General features: G+C 43.1%; 1 protein-coding gene and 1 non-coding gene across 7 annotated transcripts; both read left to right on the plus strand.

The window, feature by feature from the left end:
- Window positions 1-661: 661 nt before the first annotated feature.
- ATG16L1 (autophagy related 16 like 1) lies at window positions 662-21,360 on the plus strand. Of its 6 annotated transcripts, none has more exons than XM_068691678.1 (19): window positions 662-1,191; window positions 1,600-1,693; window positions 3,928-4,033; window positions 5,053-5,126; window positions 5,325-5,576; window positions 6,415-6,480; window positions 8,477-8,563; window positions 9,320-9,376; window positions 9,569-9,616; window positions 10,336-10,438; window positions 13,037-13,142; window positions 13,262-13,332; window positions 14,814-14,885; window positions 16,900-17,020; window positions 17,838-17,943; window positions 18,445-18,594; window positions 18,940-18,987; window positions 19,339-19,440; window positions 19,858-21,360. In XM_068691678.1, the coding sequence occupies exons 1-19, from the start codon at window positions 1,077-1,079 to the stop codon at window positions 19,949-19,951; spliced, it is 1,872 nt and encodes a 623-aa protein (XP_068547779.1). In that variant the 5' UTR covers window positions 662-1,076; the 3' UTR covers window positions 19,952-21,360. The 6 variants fall into 6 exon arrangements, with proteins under 6 accessions (XP_068547779.1, XP_068547778.1, XP_068547783.1 ...); XM_068691677.1 differs by having other exon boundaries at window positions 663-1,191; window positions 8,474-8,563; XM_068691680.1 differs by lacking the exon at window positions 9,569-9,616 and having other exon boundaries at window positions 668-1,191.
- Window positions 10,667-10,937, plus strand: LOC137861599 (small Cajal body-specific RNA 6). The gene has a single exon (XR_011099726.1). It is a non-coding gene; the product is annotated as a small Cajal body-specific RNA 6 (non-coding RNA).
- Window positions 21,361-22,113: the final 753 nt, after the last annotated feature.

Below are 22,113 nucleotides of genomic sequence, written 5' to 3' on the forward strand. Positions count from 1 at the left end.
TATTTTGGGCCATGTAATACATTACCTTTCTGTTAACTGCATAACTTTTAATAACTATTCAATGTTCTATGCCATTAATATCTCACTTTAAAAATAAAAGGCAAGGCACGAACGCCAGGCGTGCTGGTCAGACAGCTTGTGCCCACTGCCACACGGGCACCGGTGGCTGGGCTCACCAGGCCACAGCAAAGCCTCGCATTCCTCTCAGCTCTGCTATGTGACTTAATAGCAAACGCTGTGGTTATTCTTTCAGGGAAGCTCTTTGTGTATATTGTGAGTCATGCTTGTTGAAACCGCGTCCTTTCACCCCCCTTTAAACTGTAGGATTATCGGAGATCCTAGTGATGCCATGGCGCTCCTGGCATCCCGACTGCTGGAAGAGGTCTGGTGATAATTAATTATTAGCGACTTCTCCGAGGTTACAAGAACTCCTAGATCGGCTGCCTCAGAGGGCAGGCGGGCAGGCAGGCAGGCAAGCCCCACGCCCTCACGCCAGCTCCCTCCCCCCTTCCTGCCGGGGCGCTGCCTCCAGCCGCCCACTCTCAGCGGGGCTCGGGCACCCCCTCCCCTCCCCTCCCGGCCCGCCCCGCGGCCGTGCGCATGCGCCTCCCCCGCGGGGCGCCCCCTCCAAATGGCGGCGCGGGGCGGCCGCCGCAGCCCGCCGCTCTCAAGATGGCGGCAGCGCGCGGCCCGCCGGGGGAGTGGGCGCACAAAATGGCGGCGCGCGAGGCCCCCTCTCCTCAGCAGGGCGCCCGCCCGCCCGGCGGCGGTGATGATGCCGGTGGCGATGGCGGCGGGGCTGGATCCGCGCTTACCGAGCAGCCGCAGCGCTGCACCACAGAGGGGAGGGCTGGCGGCGCGGGGGCGGCGCTAGGCGGCGGCGAGGGCAGCCGCTGTCGCCATTGCGGCGCGCCGCGGCGCTGCGAGGGCCTCTGACGGAGCTCGGCCGCGGCGCCATGGCGGGCGTGGGGCGGCGGCCGCGGGAGCCTCGGTGGTGAGAGAGCTCCCGTCCCGCCGCCGGCCGGACACAGCCCCCGGCGTCTCCCCGGTGCTGCCGCCCCCTGCGCTCCGCGGAGATGGCGTCGGGGCTGCGCGCCGCCGGCTTCCCCCCCTGGAAGCGGCACATCGCGGCCGAGCTGCGGCGGCGGGACCGGCTGCAGCGCCAGGCCTTCGAGGAGATCATCGCGCAGTGTAAGGGGCCTGGGGGCCAGGGGGCCTCCGCTCGTCGCCTTGTCCGAGGAGCGGCGGCGGGGCGCTGCTCGGTTCGCTTTGTGGCGGAATCAGTGATAATAGCGACTTCAAACTTTGGACTCCTTGCGTTTAATCGGATATCGAGACGCTTAAGTAACAGCAGGCTCCCTACCGAGCTTTTGTAGATCCAGTCCCTCACAGCCTCTGAACTAAGGGGGAGTTCGTGGTGCTGTTGTTGAGTACTGCCTTAGGCTGCTGGCATCAAAGCGGGCTGCTCGTTAGTGTGGTACAGGCTTACGTGATGTTTTGTCACGTCAAAATAATTAAAGATACAAAGTTTTAGCTGGTGAAAAGAGCAGGGTGGGAATCTGGTTTTGCTCTTTGGTTATTTTCTTATTGTCCTTTCAGATAACAAGCTACTAGAGAAGTCAGACCTTCACGCCGTGCTGGCTGATAAGCTGCAAGCTGAAAAGTATGACATGCAGAGCAGGCATGAGATCAGGTATTTAAAACCTCTTCTGTGTCAGTCAGCTGTCTGTCCTGTGAGTTGTAACCCTCTGATTGATGCATTGTACAGGCAACTTCTAGGCTATTACAGTAAGTTGGAGTTAAATGAAGTGAAAAATACGTTGAACTAAAAAAAAATAAACTAAAACTCTAAACGTGATAAAGTTGCAGTACTTTTACATTATGTGGTGGAGAAAGATCTGCTCATGTTTTAGACAGGAAGTAATTTATCGTGAATTCCAAGTATGGAAACGGACCAGATTGAGCTTTTATTTCTCCTGGGTTTGCCTAGTGTTAATACCTAATGAATATGACCTGACTCTTGAAACTGTCCAATCTTAAAAGCATTGCAGAGAGAGACTGTTGTCTTAGTTTCAGTCTGGAGGCTGTGTTACTGTGTAGAGTGGGCAGTGGAGAAATGCGTGATTGTGAAATGTCAGTCCTAAGCAAGCGTCTTACACTTAAAAATAGAAAACACAGGATCGGCCTGCTTTTAGCAGGGTTTTATCGGTCAACTTCCTTTCTAATGTGGGAATAACACTAGTGCTGCAGGCAGCAGTCATGCTGCTTATTCTGTTGGCACTTGAATCCACTGCAAACCAGTATGCTAGCAGCATCTCTGTTGTCTGGAGAGCATGCAGATTCCAGCAGGTAAGGACTACTGGGTTCTCTTCTTGGTGAAGAAAAAAACATTGGTTAGCTCAAAGTTACTTGCTTCCATAAGAATTGCTGCCTCTGAAGTTATTGTTGCTGTATGACACAATACTGTATGTGTGTCTCATTGGGATGAAAAGCAAATAAATATGCCTGTTGTGTACTACTACCACTGGTAAGGAAAAAAGAATTGATTCTCCAGGAATTGTGGGCAGAACTTCAGTGTGTGGCCAGCAAGCTGGAGTTAATACCTATGTGACCGTTCTCAGGAGCTTTCTGATGACTGTAGTTGTCTGGAACCAACTGTAGTTCATGAGAATCAGATTCTGATTGAACTCCTATTCCAAAAGATGAGACTGAGAGTAGAAGAGGATGAGAAGAAATGAACAGCATCTTCAAACTAAATATTAATCAGAATTCTGATACTGTCCTTGGAATACAACCGTTTGTTCAAACGGAATGAGTTTCCTAATACTAAATAGTTGAAGAAAAAATGCTTTTAATTACCATAACAGAAAGAAGGGATATCTAGTTCTGGCTGTAGATTTATGCATGGTCAGAACTATGGGTCCTGTTGGATATCACCACAGGAGTTATCCTATTACCTGTTCAGACAAAGACTTTCTAGAAATGCAGTGTCTTCTAGTGCAGCATTGGTTCAGGGTTCAGTGAGGTGTTTTTTATTTGTTTTGAGAAGGCCACTAAGTTAATGATACCACTGTGGGATCTTTCAGCTTCTGAATCATCATCTGCTACCCTCTGGGTTGCTGTCACATAGAATGACTGCGGAAACAGATGCTTGCCATTTGCTTGCAATGATAAGAATAAAATTATTTTATTGAAAAACTGTGATTTAAAATGCACCCGCTCAGTCTCTGTGCATGTGTGATAGGTGTGTGCATGTGCTTTTAAAAAGCTAACTTCTGTCTCTGTTCTCAAAGATGTGAGTGATAACGTTTACAATCATAGCTCTTGGGGGGGGGGAGGAGGGAATTGGCATGTATTCAAACACAATAATAATAATTTAAAAAACTTCATCCCACAAGGGGCTAGAACACAGTTGTGACAATAGAGAAGTGATTTGCAACACCTCGTACTGTAAACCCCCAAGGGACTGGCTCCCTAGCTGGAGGCTTAGTCCACTATGGCATGCTGTCTCCAGATACTGAGCATCTTCAAGGTCCACCAGCACCCTCAGAAACAAATCTGATTTGGTAAAACACTTTTATTTCTTTCAGCATTTGGAGAGTTTACTTTTAAAAGTTACTTGCCTTGGTGCAAATTTAAGCAAAGACTAGTTATCTTTCATTCAAGTTTCAAGTCTATTTTAGGAATGTACAAAAAAAGGTGAATGAAGTCCTCAGCAAATTTAATTTTACAATACCGTATAAAGGCATTTTGGTTAGTGAGAGTTTAATTCTGTGAACTTCAGCTGTGTTTTAGTTTGTTATGGATGAACTGTATCTCGGCAGTGTAGAAAATCCAAGGGAGATAGTATCCTGAAACCAACTGTCAAAGGTATGGAAGCAATCGGATTCTAGTTGACATCTCTTCTTTCTCTCTCTCAAACTGCAGTCCTGGACATGATGGCACATGGAATGATGCTCAGTTGCAGGAACTGGCACAGCTGAAGATAAAGCATCAAGAGGAGCTGACAGAACTACATAAGAAACGTGGCGAGGTTAGAAAGTCCTGTGGGGTTGTGTATGGTTGCCCTGATTTCAAACGTGGCCCTTTACAAACATGGCCTTAATTGTACCGAGTTGCATTTTTTGGATGGGAAAATGCTGAGTTTCCACCAACAGAGTTGGGTGTGTAAAAACCACAGCAGTGGAGAGCATAAATTGAGGACATAGTAACTGGATGCTACTCAGACCTTTATAGGGAGATGGCAGTGACCCAGGCAAAGTCACGCTCCTTTGATCACACCTCACTGGAATTGTGGAGAAGTTTTAGTGTCAGTAATCCTGAGCTTCTCAAAGAGCAGGTAGCTTTCTACAGGAAGCATGCACTGATTAGTCAAAACGCTGAAAATTCCTTTCCCTCCAGCCTGGTATCCTGAGCCATCTACCCAGGCAGACCCCCTTCCCAAAATAGTCTTCCTTCTTCCCAGGCAGCCGAGGCTCTGTGTGCTGTAGGGCTTTCTGCTACTCACTGCCTGGGAAGCTGTGAGCTGGTAGCAGCAGTTCCTTGGTGTTGACCTCTGCCCCTCTGTTTTCCTGTGCTCTGCAGAGACTCCCCTGGCAACTTTATTTGCAGGAAAGCTGTTTATGAAACATGTATTTACCATATGTGTGTTGCACACCTGCAGTGATGACTGTCCATCAGTACCTGAAAGACTGATGCTTGGTTGTTGGTACTTACTTGTTGATTTGCTAATTTAGCAATTTCTAGTTACTCTGATTTTTTTTCTATTTATTTTTTCTGTAAATACATTGTTTGTGGCTTTATTGAAGAAACTTGGGGGAAGAGAGTGAGATACCAAAGGACCATAACTTTTTGGAAAATCATTTATAAAGTAGATTGTAATCCCCTGTGCGATAGGGGCAATAAACAAATTGGTATAGAAGACTAAGAAAGAAGAAAAATATGCTTCGTGCATTTAGTGATAGATTGGTCTGTGCTGTCAGTGGGAACTGCTCAGTTATTGTCTAGCTGGCAACACTGCATTTTTGTAATGTAAATTTCTTCTCTCCATAGTTGGCCCAGTCTGTAATTGATCTGAATAACCAAATGCAGCAGAAGGACAAAGAGATGCAGATGAATGAAGCAAAGTGAGTAGGAACAGTTACTTTTGTGTGGTTGGTTTGAGACCCAAACTTCTCTCTGGGTAATTCATGTTAAGATATTTTCTAGAAGTCTTACCTATGGGCTAAAAATTCCTTTGTTACGCATTGTGCAAATAGCAGAAAGGTGATGGTGTAGGTCCCAGAGGAGATCCTCATTGTTTTGTACATTTTGTTGTCCTTCAGGATTGCGGAGTATTTGCAAAAAATCTCTGAACTGGAAACAGAGTGCCAGGAATTGCGTAGCAAACTACAGGATCTTGAGCGAGCTAATCAGACACTGAAAGATGAATATGATGCTCTCCAGATCACCTTCAATGCCTTGGAGGAGAAACTGAGGAAAACTACTGAAGATAACCAGGAGCTGGTCTCACGTTGGATGGCAGAGAAAGCACAAGAAGCCAATCGCTTGAATGCAGAAAATGAAAAGGATTCAAGGTGAGATTTATCTCTTTTTGATAAACTACTTCCTAATACGCTTTTGAATAGTTAAGAGTGCATAAAATAAAATCCAGCTTTGATTTCGAGACCTACGGATTTATGCACAATGCAGTGAGAGTCCAGCACTTTGTGTTACTTCCTCTGGCCAGTACAGTTAAATGCTTTTTGAAAATATTTGCCTTTCAAATGAATAAAACATGTTCTTTTGTTTCTTGAGCAACAATGGACTATGGACTAAAGATCATAAATCATGCTGGCTTTTTTTTTTTTGTAGTATTAGGCTTGCACTTTTTATTTGTCTTGAGTCTTGATAATACTCCTAGTTTTAGCCTTTTTTAGCCTAAGCAATTTTTTGGCATCCTGCTAAAAGGAGGAGTTGCCATGAGACTAAGTTGTGTGTAAAAGCAAATAATTTTTCTTCCACATTGCCTCTTGTTCAACAGCTAATGATACTTGGAGACCAAGGGCTCTAAGACAAGTATCATGCTATGTGGTAGATCTGTATTACTTCAACTAACGTAAGCTTTTTTTCTTTAAAGTTCTTGCAATTATTTGGTCTGAGCAAACCTGCAATTATATAAGTCATAAAGGGCTGCTGTGCTGAAGGTATGCTGTAAGTGCACTTTGCCGTACAGTCTAGCTCAACTATTGGTCTTGTCTGTGTCTGTTCACAACAAGAAAACTGCCTCTTTTGCTCTGAGTATCTGGAAAAGCAGGATAGGGCAATATTCTGACTTTTTTTGAAAATCTTAGGAAGCCCATCAGAACTGTGCACAGTAATCTTTGAGATGAGATTAAGGATTTTTTTCAAACAACCATGTTTTTCTCTTCTTAGGAGACGACAAGCCAGGCTGCAGAAGGAGCTAGCAGAAGCTGCCAAAGAACCCCTGCCTGTTGAACCGTAAGCAGTCCTGATTTATGGAGTTCCTCTCCTTCATTGCTTCCTGCTTCAGTTTTATGCAGATGCATGATGAATTACATCTTTGTTATTTCTAAATTTGGTGATGTAGAGGAGTGTTTAAACTTTGGTGTGAAGTCAGAAATGTACAGTAACTCTCTCTAGTTGAATTTCCAGAAGAAGGAGCTCCGTTTTGACTAAAAAAGAGATGTCTGGACTCAAAGTCCTCAGAACAGTTCACGCAGTGAATATGTATTCCTATTGCGGTAGGAAAACATTTGTTATGTAGTGCTCTTGGTCTTCCAAATAGTTCTGTAATCATGGAGCAATACACTTTGGAGAGACCTGCATTTCCTGTTGGAACAGGCGCTGTGCGAGTTGAGGTGAAAAGATACTGATCATTTCCATAATGGAATAGGTTTATACTGTAGGGAAAAAAAAAAAATAGAAAGATGCAGTGTTACTCTTCCTGGCAATCCAGCAATGAGCATCTCAAGTCTACTGTTCTTTGCAGCAGCCAGCTGCATATGGATTTTCCCTGCCATGTTTATTCCTGGATAATCTTTAATCAGCTGACTGAAATGGGAAATTGGTGGTATATGTACTTTGTACCAGGTTGATAAGGTTATAGGGTATTAACCCCCCCCCCCGCCACGAGTCAGGACACCTCCCGCTAGACCAGGTTGTACAGAGAGAGGAAATTTGTGTGATCTTTGCGGCCACTTACCCTGTTAAGCTTCTTCCTCTCCTTTATCCAAAGTGAGACTTTCCTATGCTAGAGCTGAGCTGAGAGGTAGCTGTGGCACAATGTCCTGAATATTTTATTTCCTCTTGTGGTGATGATGGTCTCAGTGTTTCATAAATTATTTGATTTGAGATGCTAAGAAGCTGGAAAGAAGCCCATTTAAAAAAAAAACACTTCTATAAATTATTCAAACTCTGCTCACAGATGTTCTTGATTTCTTTTTGATCTCATAATTTTAGAGGGTTTTTACTGTATAAATATGCTGCTTACTGAAAAGGAAAACTGCAGAAGTGCACTGCGATGTTTAAATTCACTTCAAAAATGTGAAGTTAACATGGGAAGTTCTTTTGCTATATACCATGTTAATATCTTAAGATTTTGATTTTAAAAAACAAATATCGCCGAAACATGCTGGTGTTCTACAGAAATATCAGCCTGTTACTATCAGACAGGGTAGGTATTTTCCATCGCCTTCTCATACCTGCTGTCCTCCAAAATCTTAAAAACTGAATCACAGCTATGTTTATTGAATATGAGATTAAAAATATTCTCATCTTCTTCAGCACAATTGTGGCTGAGATAGTCTTATCTGATGGCAGGCATTAGTTTATTCGTACTTAAATGCCGAATTGAAACTTCCTGATCAGTCAAATGCCATCAGGTTGACACAGTATGTTTAAAAATAGTTTGTCGTGCAAAATCAGCAGTGCTTGAAGGAAAAGTTGTAGCCTGTCAGTGCCCGTGATAATTAATGGGAGAAAAACCTTCTGGCATTCACTGAACAGCTTAGCTGGATTAATTTATGGCACATAAATTGGAACCTCACAGTTCTGTTCAGTTATACGCTGATGTGTAAATAATGTGGTGACCCAAAATGTGCTCATGCTTAGCGGAGCAGTGCTTGAAGTTCAGCAGTACAGAAAGTATTAGGACCTAGTTGCTGTGGATGAAGGGGGAAAGCTTAAGCCCTTGTGCTTACCTAATAAAGCCTGGTCTTGGAACAGGGGAAAAAAAAAAAAAAAAAAAGGAAATGTAAATAGGGCATTACTATATTTGGGGCCACGATAACAACTCTGATCTATCTCTCTGATCTCTTGTCTTTGTCTACCTCCGTGTCACCGCCGCTGAGTGAACCTGGATGTGGGCTGGGGTCAAGCAGTACCAACCATTCAGTTCCTGTACATCAGCAGGCGGCCTCTACGGGAGGCTCCGCGTGGCTGGTTGGAAACGAGGTGTTTTCTCTTACTTCAGCAGGGATGATGATATTGAAGTGCTTGCAGATGAAACCTCTGACACAGCTGAGGAGACGTCTCCAGTGCGAGCTGTTAGCCGAGCATCCAGGTTTGTGCACAGAGATTTTTGTACACTCAGTGAGGAAGAACAAGAGATTTAGAACAATTAAAGGAACGATGTTGGGAATATTACTTAGTTTTTACTCACCTTTATCTGGAGCACAGTTCAGTATTTCCACCTCCTAGGTACTTCCTGCTTTCCAGTAGGAAACTCGCTCCAGGCTGTGTTTTCTGTTACTGTGCTCTAGATCTGCTGTGTTTTCCCTTTGCTGTTTTAACCAAGCAAAACTAGCGTCTGAAAATCTGTAATGGTAATAACAAAGGTTTAAAACTAAAATGGGCAATGAAATGGATACCACAGTGCCTATTCTGTTATATCTGTTCACGAGCAAGGTATCAACGTGGCTTTGCAAATAGCTGGGCTTTGGGATTCTATTGAAATACCAAAACTATCTTCACCTAGATTAAATTCATTCTTTCCTAAAATCATGAGTGGAAAGTAAGAGGGAATTAGAGCCTGGATTAATTTGATTGAAACTTAATACTTGGCAAATTGTTATATCTAAAATCGGTAATTCATGGAGTGGATGCTGAGGGCAGTTGGAGAAACTCCACTCACAGCTGTGCTCTGAGTCGTAGTTTGGTGACTTGTATACTGATGCCTGCCTTTGGTGTTTTCTGACTTGGGATTGGGTCTGTGGGGGAGGGAATCTTTCCAGAGACTTGGTGCTATGAACTGTGTTTGTCTTGATCTTTATTTGGAGAAGCTATTCACAAGGTTTAAACCTGTCCTCCCCTCCTTCAGTAAGCGACTCTCCCAGCCAGCTGGAGGCCTTCTGGACTCTATCACTAATATCTTTGGGTAGGTTAGAACACTTTCACCTCCTTGTTTTATGTATTGGTTTCAATGTACACCAAAATCTTGGTGATGCAGGGAATACAAACAATTTCAGCCTTTCTTCTAGCTTCTGCCTTTCTTTTTTTCTTTTTTGTTCTCCTCAACTTCCTGTTTCTTCCATCTTGCCGTGTGCTGACCTCTGACCTTTCCCTCCAGTCTGTCTGAGTCTCCCCTTTTGGGACATCAATCTTCTGATGCTGCCAGGTGAAAAACATTATCCGCTCTTAGTCTAGCATGTAAATGTATTCTGTTGAATTGACATGGAACCAACCCATTATCCTGATTATTTTTCAGATATTGATATCCCTGGCTAGAAATTGTCTGCAGTTAGAGATGCAATGAGCCCCTCTTTGCGGAGAGAATACGTGGGATTTGCTCTTAATTGCCACTGCACTTAGCTCCTCTAATAGGGTTATTTTAAAAATAAGTCTTTGGGTTCTGTGCTTAGTGTCTAGAGTGGAGCCAGACCTTCGAAGTCAAGCTCTCCATTAGGTGGATGGTCTTTGCTTAAGTGGTGCAGCCTGAGCTTTTGACTGGAGCATTTTGCTGCCTGGAATGTAGTGCTGCAGTCATGTTCAGTCTCCCTAGACACAATGACAGAGCTGCAGTCTCTCCAGCTAAACTCAGCTGCAATCACTCCCATGTTTCTTTCCTATTAGAAAAAAAGATGTCTGCTTCAAGATGAGGTCAGCAATCAGTTCTGGTAACTTCTCTGGCATACTGTGAAATATCTAAAGCCGCAAGTGGATGTAGTGCTATAATGATAAATCTTTTTGAAAGACTGGATAAAAGAAAGGAAAAACTCCACCCCCCTTTTTAATCACTGTACAGTGTAGCTAAGTGACAGGTACAGATCTGGATGAACTCAGGAGAAACCACGTTAATTAAGTTTGTTTGTGAAATATTTCTTTGTTTCATCTCAGGAGACGTTCCTTGTCCTCGTTCCCTGCTCCCCAGGATAGTGCAGAGCCACATCCGGGTGCCAGTAAAGAAGTGAGAGTGCCCACTACTGCAATATGTGTCTTTGTAAGTACAGAAGGAATTCCCATTGCTACCATCCCTTTTACTGTCTTTGGAGAAAGTGAATCCTATTTGCCTCCTGAAACCGATTCCGGTGACATTGGCAAACAAGAAGGAATTCTTAATTTTGTAGCATAGTTCAGCCTATTGAATTTTTAGCCCAAAAGCTTCTCAGAACCCTTGCATTCCCAGGCGTGGTTCTGTTCCACGTGTCCCTGATGTCTGTTTTGCTGAGGTCGATGATGACTAGTAAAAGGTCTGATGGCACAGGGGAGTTACACCCCATTACCATCTTGGCTCCCAGCAGTCCTTGTTCTGTCATGCCATAGTCGAGCTATGACTGAGGAAGAGGAGTGCTGACAGTTTGGGATTAATTCAGTTCCAGTTCTCCACAGTGAAGGGGTTGTGGCACTGAATGTCATCCAACAGACGTGATTAAGAGGAGCTCGTGGTAGTGGGGTGTCTTCATTGGTTGTGTGTGATCTAAAGTTTTCAAGCTGAGACCTCCGTTATGCATTGCTGTGGCCTCACAAGGCCAAACTTAAATTTCCATGATGAGTGTTTTTGGAATGAAATGCAAGATATTGTGGTGAATTGTCATGTAAAATAATTGTTTGGACATTCCTCTCAAGTTTCCGCAGGCAATCCATCAAAAGCTTTTTCCTATGCTACCATAGATATGAAAGGACTTGATTTTTATTTTCATTCAGAAAAACAGAGTGGCCACATAGGTAGAGCTCACAGCAGCATGGAGACTTGCGTGCTCCTGGCCTGCTCTGTTACCTTCTCTAGTGGAAGTTGTGCAGTGCAGGGAGTAGTAGCTGTGTTACCTGATGGTGAGGATAGAACCATAACCTAAGTGACAGCGTGGAGCTGGCTTGAGTAGGGAGCTTCACAGGAGGTGTTCCTGGCTATGGTATGTGATAAAGCCGCTCTCCTCCTCTGGCTATGTACAGAAAGTGGAGCTGATGAATAAATGGAAATACTAAGTAATTTTGTCATATGCGTATGAGGTGTTCAAGAACCATGTGAGAGGCTGTTTGTACTTCTCTCTGGATCGTCTGTAACATCATCGGAACTTCTAGAGCAGCGCAGTGTGTGTGGGGGCAAACCACAGTAAACTCTACTGACCCTTAATCTCGGCCACGTGGCAAATGCTGCCCTTTACTAATTCCCCGTCGTTGCAGCAGGATTAGAAGCTGCCACAGTGGTAAGGCTGTCAGACTGGCAGGATGGAGGTGATGCTTGGCTAGCAGTGCGATATTGAAAGGGAAAACTGCCTCCTCATTTCATGGCAACCCATGTGTTCCTTCTGGAGATGATCTGTGTTAAACTTTAGAACCTGGTTTTGGAGCCCAGGTGGAACGTGAGGACATATCTAGGTCCAGCAGAGCAGTGCAGAGCATCCAGAAAATGAATGGAAGGAGTCTGTCAGATGTGTGGCAGGTGCTGAGAGTCTTGGATTCCAGGGAGTGTGGAGGGCTCATATTTGGAGAGAGAAGCAGAAAAGGCTTGGAAGGGAGGAGAAGGTTGTCACTTTAGCCAGCATTGTGGGGTGTCATTTCTGAGCAAGAATTTTGACTAATTTTGTTCAGAATGGCTCTCCTGCACTTCTAGAAAGACCAGGATTATTGAACTGTGATGACCACTAAATATGAGCTGACAGAACAAGTTGAAGCAACAAGTTCCAGGAGGAAAAAAGTTTCCAGAAAACTAATTTCACAAGAATGTTTACTGACAATTCTTTGCAAAATAAAAAATAGAAGTACATCAAATGAGTGAAGAACGTGGTATTAATATTGCAAGGAAAAAATGGGTAAGTACTGTAAGGCTGTAAAATTGTCGGGTAAAAAAAGGGGTTTGATACTAAAATTACCGTTTTTTTGAAGGTCAAGAATCTCTATTAAGTGGCCAACCCAAGCTTCAAAACATCAAGCTGTGCAAAAGCTTTAAAAAGTGCTTTTAATGCTGTGCCTGTTAATAGGAGCCACAGCTTAAACCAAAGTTCCCTGTGAGAGAAATGTTGTTCCAAGTCACAACCATGCTGTTATTTAATTGCAGTACAAAGCTGCAGCATCTCCAATACAGTGAATGAATGCACTTAATTTGTTATTGTGTCTTCAAGCAGACTTTCCAAACTCAAGCCTGACTTGAGTGTCCTGTGGTTGCATAAACTGGCTGGAATGTATTCCATTGCTGGCTCTAGGTGAAGAAATAAAAAGTTAAATTCCTTCTATGGCATGTCACCAGTTAATGTTTTCTCTCCCTTACTTATTTTTTTCTTTTAAAAATGAAAATAAAAGCTGTAACTTATAAAGACTGAAATTACAAAGCATTGTAAGGTTTCTGGTAGTTTATTGTCACTATTAAGCCTTTGCTAGTATTTTCCTTCACAGGCTCTTGATTCCTTTAGATAAGAATCAGCCTTTTTGCTCTGTTTATACGCCATCAACCATAGTTTCAGCCTGTGGCTTTATTTCCAACGTGCTGCTGGAAGATTTACCACTGTAGTTCTGTATAGCCTTTAAGTTCTGTAGCATCCGTGGGCTTTGGGTCTATGCTAACTCCAGTTTGGGTGGTTGTTCTGTTCCTCCCACTCCTCAGGATGCACACGACGGGGAGGTGAATGCAGTGCAGTTCAGCCCTGGATCCCGTTTACTAGCAACAGGAGGCATGGACCGAAGGGTTAAGCTTTGGGAAGTCTTGGGAGGTAAACGTTTTCTCTTTGGGGTATTGTGGGGGTATTCAATAAACTCATGTTATAGTTCACTTTGTGTCAGCTGCTGTTCTAATCCACTGCTTAAGTTTTGTTCATCTTTCTCTGTGCAGATAGATGTGAGCCCAAAGGTTCCCTCTCCGGTAGTAATGCTGGGATTACAAGCATAGAATTTGATAGTGCTGTGAGTATCTGCAATATCCACTGTAATTGGGTATGAGTTAAGAAATTTATGTTGTGTTCTGCTACCAGCATTCTGATGCTTTGAGGAGTTAATTAAGATACGAGTTAAGACTTAGAAGAGTTAACTGCAAATATTCCAAAATTGTACAAGAGATGAGCTGCAGTCTGTGTCGTTCTGAACTTGGCAGCTCAGACATCAGCTTTTATGGGCTACTTTGATAAAATGCATTAGGCGTTGTGTAACATATGAAATCAGTCTTTTTCCCACTAAAGGTGACATAACAGCACAAAAGCAGCAAACAGCACTGAGGCTTTACTTCTGTGAAGCTTTTATTTTAACGGATGCTTTGCTGAGGTCTGTGATGAATAGCAGAAGGTCTCATTGTCTCGAGCCTTGCACTTCCATTACCTTTTCTCCCAGCAGTTTGTCACCAGTCATGCCACAATACTGGTGTGACTGGCAGTGTTTGCTGACAGCTCATGGTATGCTTAGTTCTTGTTAACCTAAAGTATTGGAGATAGGATTGTGATCAGCATCCACCAGACCTACTTGAAGGAATTTAGGGTCTTGGATTGTTAACTCTGGACGTAGGATCTGTCTTTTCTGCCAGGGCTGCTCTGTAACAAAATGTATAGAGAGTAGACCAAAGCTGAAGTAATTTCATCAGTTTGGTGATTCTCTGTGCTGAACTTTACTGACACACGTCTATAGCATCTCTCCTTTGGGTGTTAACTAGCTCTTTAGAGGTTTGCTGGGGTGGTTAACCTGCACGATAAATTAGTTCTGATTTTTATTTTTTTTTTTTAAGATGAACACAATTGAGGTAGGAGCTGTCCGAGGTGAGATGCTGATGGGCTTTAAGGACTTTTTTTTTTTTTTGCCTCACAGAAGTCTTTGAGTTTCTCAGGAGTGTAAGCGTGAATCTCACAGTGAGCACTTTTCATCTGGGATGACTTGGAAGAGCCCTAAGCCTAAAGCCACGCACAAATCTACCTGTCTGTCCTTGAAAGGATGTAGTTCTTGGAATCTCTAGTATGTTAAAGTTGTAATGAAAATGGCAAGAACTGGGCCAGCTCTCCTCTGAGGAACACTGATATTGGGAAGGTTCTTCCCTGTACAACATGACAGCAAAAAGAATAGATCAGGGTGAACTAGAATTCAGTTCCTCACTGCAGCAGCTGGGGGCAGAAGAAGGAGAAAGTACTTTCTGGTCTGGTTACTGTTAACTCCTTTCATCTGTAGTCATGATTCCACAATTCACTGTCACTTTTTGGTGAGAAGAAAAAGCTACAGACTTCTAGAAACTTGTCACACTAGCTTTCCTTGCTGGTGTGTGCTTCCTGGCTTTTTGTTCGTTTTTTTTTTTTTTTTTTCCCCTGTGGCAATATAGCACCTAATATGGCTCTAATGACTTATTGGAAATACTTTTCATTTCCATATTGACTAGCAGTAGTAGTTTTAAATTAATCTTGTGTTCGCAGGGTTCTTACCTCCTGGCAGCTTCAAATGACTTTGCCAGCAGAATCTGGACGGTTGATGACAATCGATTACGGGTGAGTCCCTTGAAGTCAAAGAGCTCAGGCTGTTTTTGTCCTGTATTTCTAGTTTTGTGTCTAAGGGAACCAGTATAGTTTTGAAAGCTGGACACTTAGACACTTTCAACAATTCCTTTTGTTAAACAGATCTTTATTTCTCTTTAACTAAAGTCTTTGCAGCAAGACCTAACATAAAGTATTGGTCTCTGTGTAGCCACACATTTACTTAATATGAAACTTTACATCCCTCTCTGTGGAAACGTAAATGCTTCTTTTTGTTCTTGAAGAGCTACTTAAATATTTTAGTTTTAGTCTAAGGAGAGAACTACTGAGGAAGGGTTTGCAGCAAAGGGGTTTTTTTTGTGGAAGTCAAGGCAGTATTCTTAAGTCCTTGGCCTAGCTGTTAAAGGCAGCGAGCCTAAAGGTGCTTGAGTTTATTCTCAATGTCTTTTTGAAAGATTCCTCCTTCGTACTCGCATTGTTATCTGACAGTTTAGTTCATGTTTAAAGAAGGGTTTACTTGTGACTGACCATAAAAAAAAAAAAAGTCTCTTTTCAGCTTTCTGTAAGACTTTGTTTATTACCATTCCTATGTACACTTTTCCTCAACTTTTTATTTTAGGAAGATGCTACTTTGATTTGAATCCTCTGGTACGTCACATGTGAATTATAACCTACAGCTGCATTGTAATCCACTGGGTAGTTCCCAGTCTGAGGAAGTCAGGCCTTGTTTATGAAAGTAAAGAATGCATCAGGTTCTTTTGCAGCTTTTCTTTGACTGCAAATTCTACTATTGGTTGTAAACTATTGTGAGTAGAAGTTTAGCAGGCTAGCAATTTCTTACTGCAAAGAAGTTAGTTATCCCCACAAGCATGTATCAGGCTTCACAATATTGTCCCATAGTTTTTCTGGTAGTCTCGGTGACTCGTGCTTTCACTGCTCATTTGCTAGCGCTGAGAGAAAATACTGCATTGTTTCAAGTGTGTGGTATGGATTTGTCATGCCTTGCACGTGAGCAGGAGGCAGTGAAGCTGAAATCATGGTAAACTTTGCCACAAATTCAGTATTTAAATGCAAATAAGTATATGTAATGACTGTGCATCAACAGCAGAAAAGAGATGCGGGTCTTCCTTTCTGGAATGTGTCCTTTCTTGAGACCATGTGGTCTTTATGGGATGATGCATTGCTTCAGAGTTTGTTGTGGATTTAATTGGTTTTTGTGTGTTTTTTATCAAGCTTTGCTCACATTCCTTTCTCTTCTCTGGGTTGTTCTTCTGTATTTCCCATCCCGGATTGCTTTGTGTAATTTGATAGTCCTTTGAGTAAAAAAAAACAAAAAACAAACAAACTTGATTATATACCAGAGATTTCTCTTTTTTTTTTTTTTTTTTTTTTTCCCCAAAGTTCTTAACTTCAGTCACTCATTGTTTGTTTTGCAATTTGGCATGTAAATATTCAGCAATTTGAAGTGAATGCAGTTCATGTTCCCCTTAGCCCCAGAGAGCCTTCCCCTGCACTGGATGAAAACAAAGGCAGTTACAGAAACTGCTGTAGGGAGTTTTTTCTAAAATCTTTGGTTGTCTCAGCTTCCAGGTTCGAGCATGTAACAGCAGTTGAGACTAGATATCCTGCCACATCCTTGAGAGAATCTCATTATAAAAACCTGAAAACACCATGTCCCTTTTCAGTAGTGCTCTCTCCTCATTTCTCCTGCAAGGCTGTGTTGCAGTTGCCATCTACCCGTGAAATTAGGGTGTAATGGGGTGTTGTGAAGGAGAACTCACAGGTTCCCTGGATAGCTAAAGAAATTGCAGCCACGGGTGGCCTGTGTCTTAAAACTTCAGGCTGAGCTCTGCAGTACTTAACATTCCTGCTCAGTGTTGATCACTGTTCATATATAGATATTTTTTTTCATGCAATGCAGTAGACATGCAAATCATGACTTAAAGTTGTGATGTTGTTGTATAGAATCGGTAAGCTATGAGAAAATGAGCGACTGTGCGCTTTTACTGTGTAAATCTCTTCTTCTCAGCACACTCTGACAGGTCACAGCGGTAAAGTTCTGTCAGCCAAGTTCTTGCTGGACAATGCACGCATTGTTTCGGGAAGTCATGACCGGACCCTCAAGCTCTGGGACCTCCGCAGCAAAGTTTGTAAGGATGCCTAACTTTTCAACCACATTCTCTGTTTCTAGTGGATGCAAATGGCAGTCTGCCATAAACTAGATAATTTCATCTTCTTAGTCTAAAAAAGCAAAAATCAGCAGCCATGCTATATTCTGTTGTTATTCCAGTAATCAGATTCTTTCTGCTTGTTACCTAAAATAAGAATAAGAAATCATGTATGCAGGAAGCACTGTTAATGCTATTACAATAAGAGCAGCTGTGTTCTGTGAGCTTTCTTTGTTCGTCAATCTGTGGAGTGGGTATTTTGGTCTTCCACTAAAAAGCTTGGAGCCAACTCAGTTGTTTATTTTTTTAACCCTGAGGTGTATGGAATTATCTCTTGGAAATGTGCCAAAGTGTATCAAACGAAGGAGAGGCTCAGATTCAGATTTTTTTTTTGTGAGAAAGAACTTACCTTCATGAGAAACACCTTATTTCCTAATTTGCTCTTCTCCTGATGGCTCCTAAACTTACTTGAATGAGAGAAGAATCAGGATTCAAGGCTATCCTAATCCATACCCCAAACATAGGTCATGTTGACAGTTTCACATTCTTTAGCAGTAGCAATTATAGCTAGCTAAATAGGAAGTGGAAGTAAAGCAGCTGTCCTGGGAGCATTTAAAGGGATTTTAGATACAGCAAAGGAGATTGAAAAGGGCAAAGAGGTTGCTGAAGACTTAAGTCAGGATTATTCTAAGATAGTTTGACTGCTCTGTGGGCACTGCTCTGTGTAGGTGCTATGTTATGTGTGTGTATTGTGATTATTTTCTGATTGTTTTCATCAGATCTGATTTATCCTTTTTAGGTATAAAAACAGTGTTTGCAGGATCTAGCTGCAATGACATCGTATGTACCGAACAGTGTGTAATGAGTGGACATTTCGATAAGAAAATTCGTTTCTGGGACATCAGGTAAAACCTGAGAGTGCGTACACTGCAGCAATAGCTCTAGAATTGTCCAGGTGTGAACTGCTAGGCCACTCTTCTTTCTCAGTGTGGAAGCTGGGGAGACTGTTCTAAGTTTTAGAAAGCTAGTGAAAAAAAACATTTGTTACTGCTCTTATTACTGTGTGTTTTTTTTTGTGGGGGGTTGGGATTTTTTAGGATGCTTTTGTTTTTTTTCCTGAAGAGGCCGTCTACTTCATTGCAGATATTGTGCATTGGTCAATACTTGCCTCTAGATGTTACTTAGTTTTTCAGAGGGTGGAGTTGAGAGGGAAATAGGGTCTGGCTGTTGGCTGGTACTGTTGCCCACAAAGTGGGATCTTGCTGGGGAAAAACTCAAAATGTGAGAATAAGCCAGTAATTCTTTCTCTTCCTCTTTCACATTAAGATAAGTCAAGGTTTTGATGCAATGGTTTGGCTTCTGGACTCTGGTTTACTGTTTTCTTTTTTCTTCCCATCTTGTCTTAGGACCGAAAGCATAGTAAAAGAACTGGAGCTGCTTGGGAGGATCACAGCTCTGGACCTGAACTCCGAGCGAACAGAGCTGCTGACCTGTTCCCGTGATGATCTACTAAAGATCATTGATCTGCGGGTTGGTGCTGTCAAGCAAACATTCAGGTGAGTGTGCTCCCCTCAAGAACACTTGGAATTTCAAACCTTTGGGTTGCTGATTGCTCTCAGTGTTGGATTTTTTCAACATCTCCATGGACTGCTTTGTCCCCTATCTTCTTTTTAATCCCACATTGGTAGCAAGGTTCTCTGCAGTTTAACAGCAAAGCTCTGTTATGGTGTTTCTTTTCATTTTTCCCTATAAAGTTGGTAAATGGGAAAGGTAAAGGAAAGAACTACTTCAGATATGATTTGTGTGTGTATGAGAAACAGGAATTGTGATAAAGGGGTACTGGAGGTTATGAACCATCTTCTTATAAATGATGTTACAGTTATCTGATTCTAATTTTTCAGCGCCCAAGGGTTCAAATGCGGCTCTGACTGGACGAGAGTTGTGTTCAGGTAAGGTCAGATATACAGAAGATATCCTCTGATTAAATCTGATCCCCAGCAAGTGATTCACCATGCTTGGCTGTACTGTCTCATTTACAGCTAGAAAAACTTTGGACAGAACTTGTGATTTGCTTGAGCTACCTCTTATTCAAGGCAGTGTATCTGTACGTGTTGATCAACTTCCTTGGAGGCTTTCAGATTTATAGGTGCTTTTGCTCTGAGCAGGTGTTAACACAACTTTTTAAAGAATGCGATACCAGGTTGCTTGCTTAGGTAGTTGAACGTGAAATGATGATTTGTGCTTATAAGTTGCTGACTTGAAGGAAATGTTCTGTGCCTTCTACTCCTCTGACCTCGTAGCCCTGATGGTAACTACGTGGCTGCTGGTTCAGCTGATGGGGCCCTCTACATTTGGAACGTGCTCACTGGGAAATTGGAGAGGACTCTTGCAAAGCATCACAGGTGAGGGGAAGCTGGCCATTTAATCTGAAGCAGGGACCTAGGTTGTGAACCTTGATGAGTGATGAAAGAGGTGTAGTCACACAGCTTTACTGTTCATGTTGGTGTGCAAGAATTTTAATTCAGATTCTTTGTGAATTCATGTCAGTATTCTCTAGATTGACCAAAGGTTAGGTTTGTTATTGTTCAACTTCTTAAATTGGCATATGATTCTAATAAAGTACATTTAACATATTCTGGAAAAAAAAAAACAGTATCCCTGCTAGGCTGTTAAAGGCAGGACTATCCTGAGGGCTGAGAATAAAAGTGCTTGTTCTTCTGTAGTCAGGGTGCTAGAATATTTCATTCCCTTGTTAAGTGCTGTTGTGGAATTAACTTTTGGTTTGTTTGTTTTAAACTTATACCTGGCTTCCCTTTCAGTTCTTCTATCAATGCAGTCGCGTGGTCGCCAGCAGGTGCCCATGTGGTCAGTGTGGACAAAGGAAACAAGGCTGTCCTGTGGGCTGAATTTTGACTGGACGGAGGGTGGAGGGCAGAGCGTCCAGCTCTGGGTATGGCGCTGCTGGTCCGTGGCCAAGCAGAATGGAGACCCGAGCCCAGATCCATCCGGAGCGGGGATATTGACAAGTGCATGGGCTTCACTTTCCAGAGGAAAGTTCCAAAGCAGTGGAGAAGGAGCCTGAGTCAGAGACTTCTTATGGCTGTAACCACGCTGTGGCACTCGGACTCAGCAAGGGATTAGCTGTTCTGGATGGAGAATGCTACTTAGTCATGCCTTTACGTGCAGTAGCTATGCACCAAGTGGAGCTGAAGATCCTAGTGGGGTTCCTCACCAGACAGCTGTGCCAAATACTCTATCACACAAATGTACCTGCAGCACTTCTGAGTTGGAAATGTGGGAAAGAAGTTACTCTGTATGCTGGCTTAATACATGTCCTGTCTCCTGTGTTCCATTCTTGTGGCCTAGTTTAGGTGTGGGGTGAGAAGATCCTGAAATGTGGATGGGTCCTAGGCAGGCTGAAGTGTTGGAAAAGCTTTTGTAGAGTCTCCAGTAGCTCTGGCAGCTCTGCCTTGGAGTTATCAGCTCAATTCAGAGCTGCTCTGATTCTGACACAGGTTCTCCAGTGCTGTCATGCAAACTCCTATCAGTTTTATCTGATTTTAAGGAAACCGTCTGTTCTTCAGGACTTGTGCACCCTTTTGTTAAAATGCTCCTCAACAGCTGGGGTACCACAAAATAGGAGATTTTAAGTCCTTTTACTCCACAGGCAGTTGGGTTAGTGGGTGTGACGAGAGAAGTTGAACTTCTGCTGTGCTGCTGTGCGAAGGAATGTAGTCATACTGTGACTTCAGTACCAGAACATAGATGTTTGGTCCCTTCTTCTGTTCATCCGTCCTGTCCTGGAGGCTGTCAGTAGAACACAGGGGAGCAGCGGGTTTAAATCTCAAATCCATTGTTTTGGTGCTGGCAATTCCAGGCCTCTTTTCCCCTTCTTGAGCACATGTGCAATATTCCCGTCTGCGCTGGAGTCTTCTCTCCGCTATGGAGCAGCGTCCTGGCGCTGTCCCTGTTAAAGCATCCAAAACCACAATGTGGCTGGGTGCGAGCTACCTGGTGACTTTATCCAGCCAAATCTATCCACATCGTTTGGGCCTCAAGACAAGCCACCAGCGTTTTATTGCCTTTTTATTTGCACTTTATTTTCTTCTCTCCTGATTGTGTTTTACTGAGGAAGCGTGTTCTGTGGAGGGGCTGGGTGAGTGGGCAGCTGCTGTAACAGGCATCTCACTAACCTAGCCTTTTGCTTAGGCACCTTCTGTCGAGGGGAATTGGAGTACACAGGGCAAACTTTTTATTTATTCAGCTGCCCATAAGAACTTGATTGTAAATAAACCTGTGTTCTGCTTTTAAAAACCCCACAATGCTCTGATTCATTTGTGTGTGTGTTTGTGTGTGAGATGTTCTGAATGAGCAAAGGGTGGGAACAGAAATGTCTCTGTGCTGCTTTCCTGATGAAACATAGGCTTGGGTTCAGCCGCATTGTGGGATTTGGTGTAAAGGGGGAAAGAGGATAATGCTCTTAGCTTCAAGCTGGACATCCAGCAGATACAACCTTGTTTTGCCCTGTCTCAGGAATGTTGTCTTGAGACTGAAGGAAGTCCCGTCACATTAAACAAGTGCCGCTGTCCTTGAAAGGTTGAGGTATTGTTGGGTGTTTTGGATGTGTTGCTGAATTGCAGAAATTATTTGTATTTCAGACACTTCTGAAAATAGGCTATTTAAACTGTGGTGCTTTGACTGCTACCTTCTTAAATTTTTAATCCTGTGATAGGAGTCGCATGCTTTGGAGAACACAAAACCCCTTGTTGAATAATGCTCTGCTCCTAATTCAGAGCAGTGAGGGAAAGCCTTCAACTACTGTTGTTAACATACGAACATCCAGATACACCCATGAGCTCTCGCTGACCACGCTCCTTTTGATAAGAAAAAGAAGCCTTGTGGCCAGCTCTTGGAAGTGAGAACTACAACAAAAAGGAGAGACAAAACACTATCCCCAGGCATTTCTGCAGACAGTGCTTTTCCCTTCCGCCCATTGCTGTGGCAGAAAGCCCTTCTCAAAAGGCACCTACCAAGAGGCCAGGTGACCCTGGGTTACTGCAGGAGAGCAGATCACT

The sequence above is a fragment of the Anas acuta genome, chromosome 9 (genome assembly GCF_963932015.1).
Source record: "Anas acuta chromosome 9, bAnaAcu1.1, whole genome shotgun sequence".
NCBI lineage: Eukaryota > Metazoa > Chordata > Aves > Anseriformes > Anatidae > Anas > Anas acuta.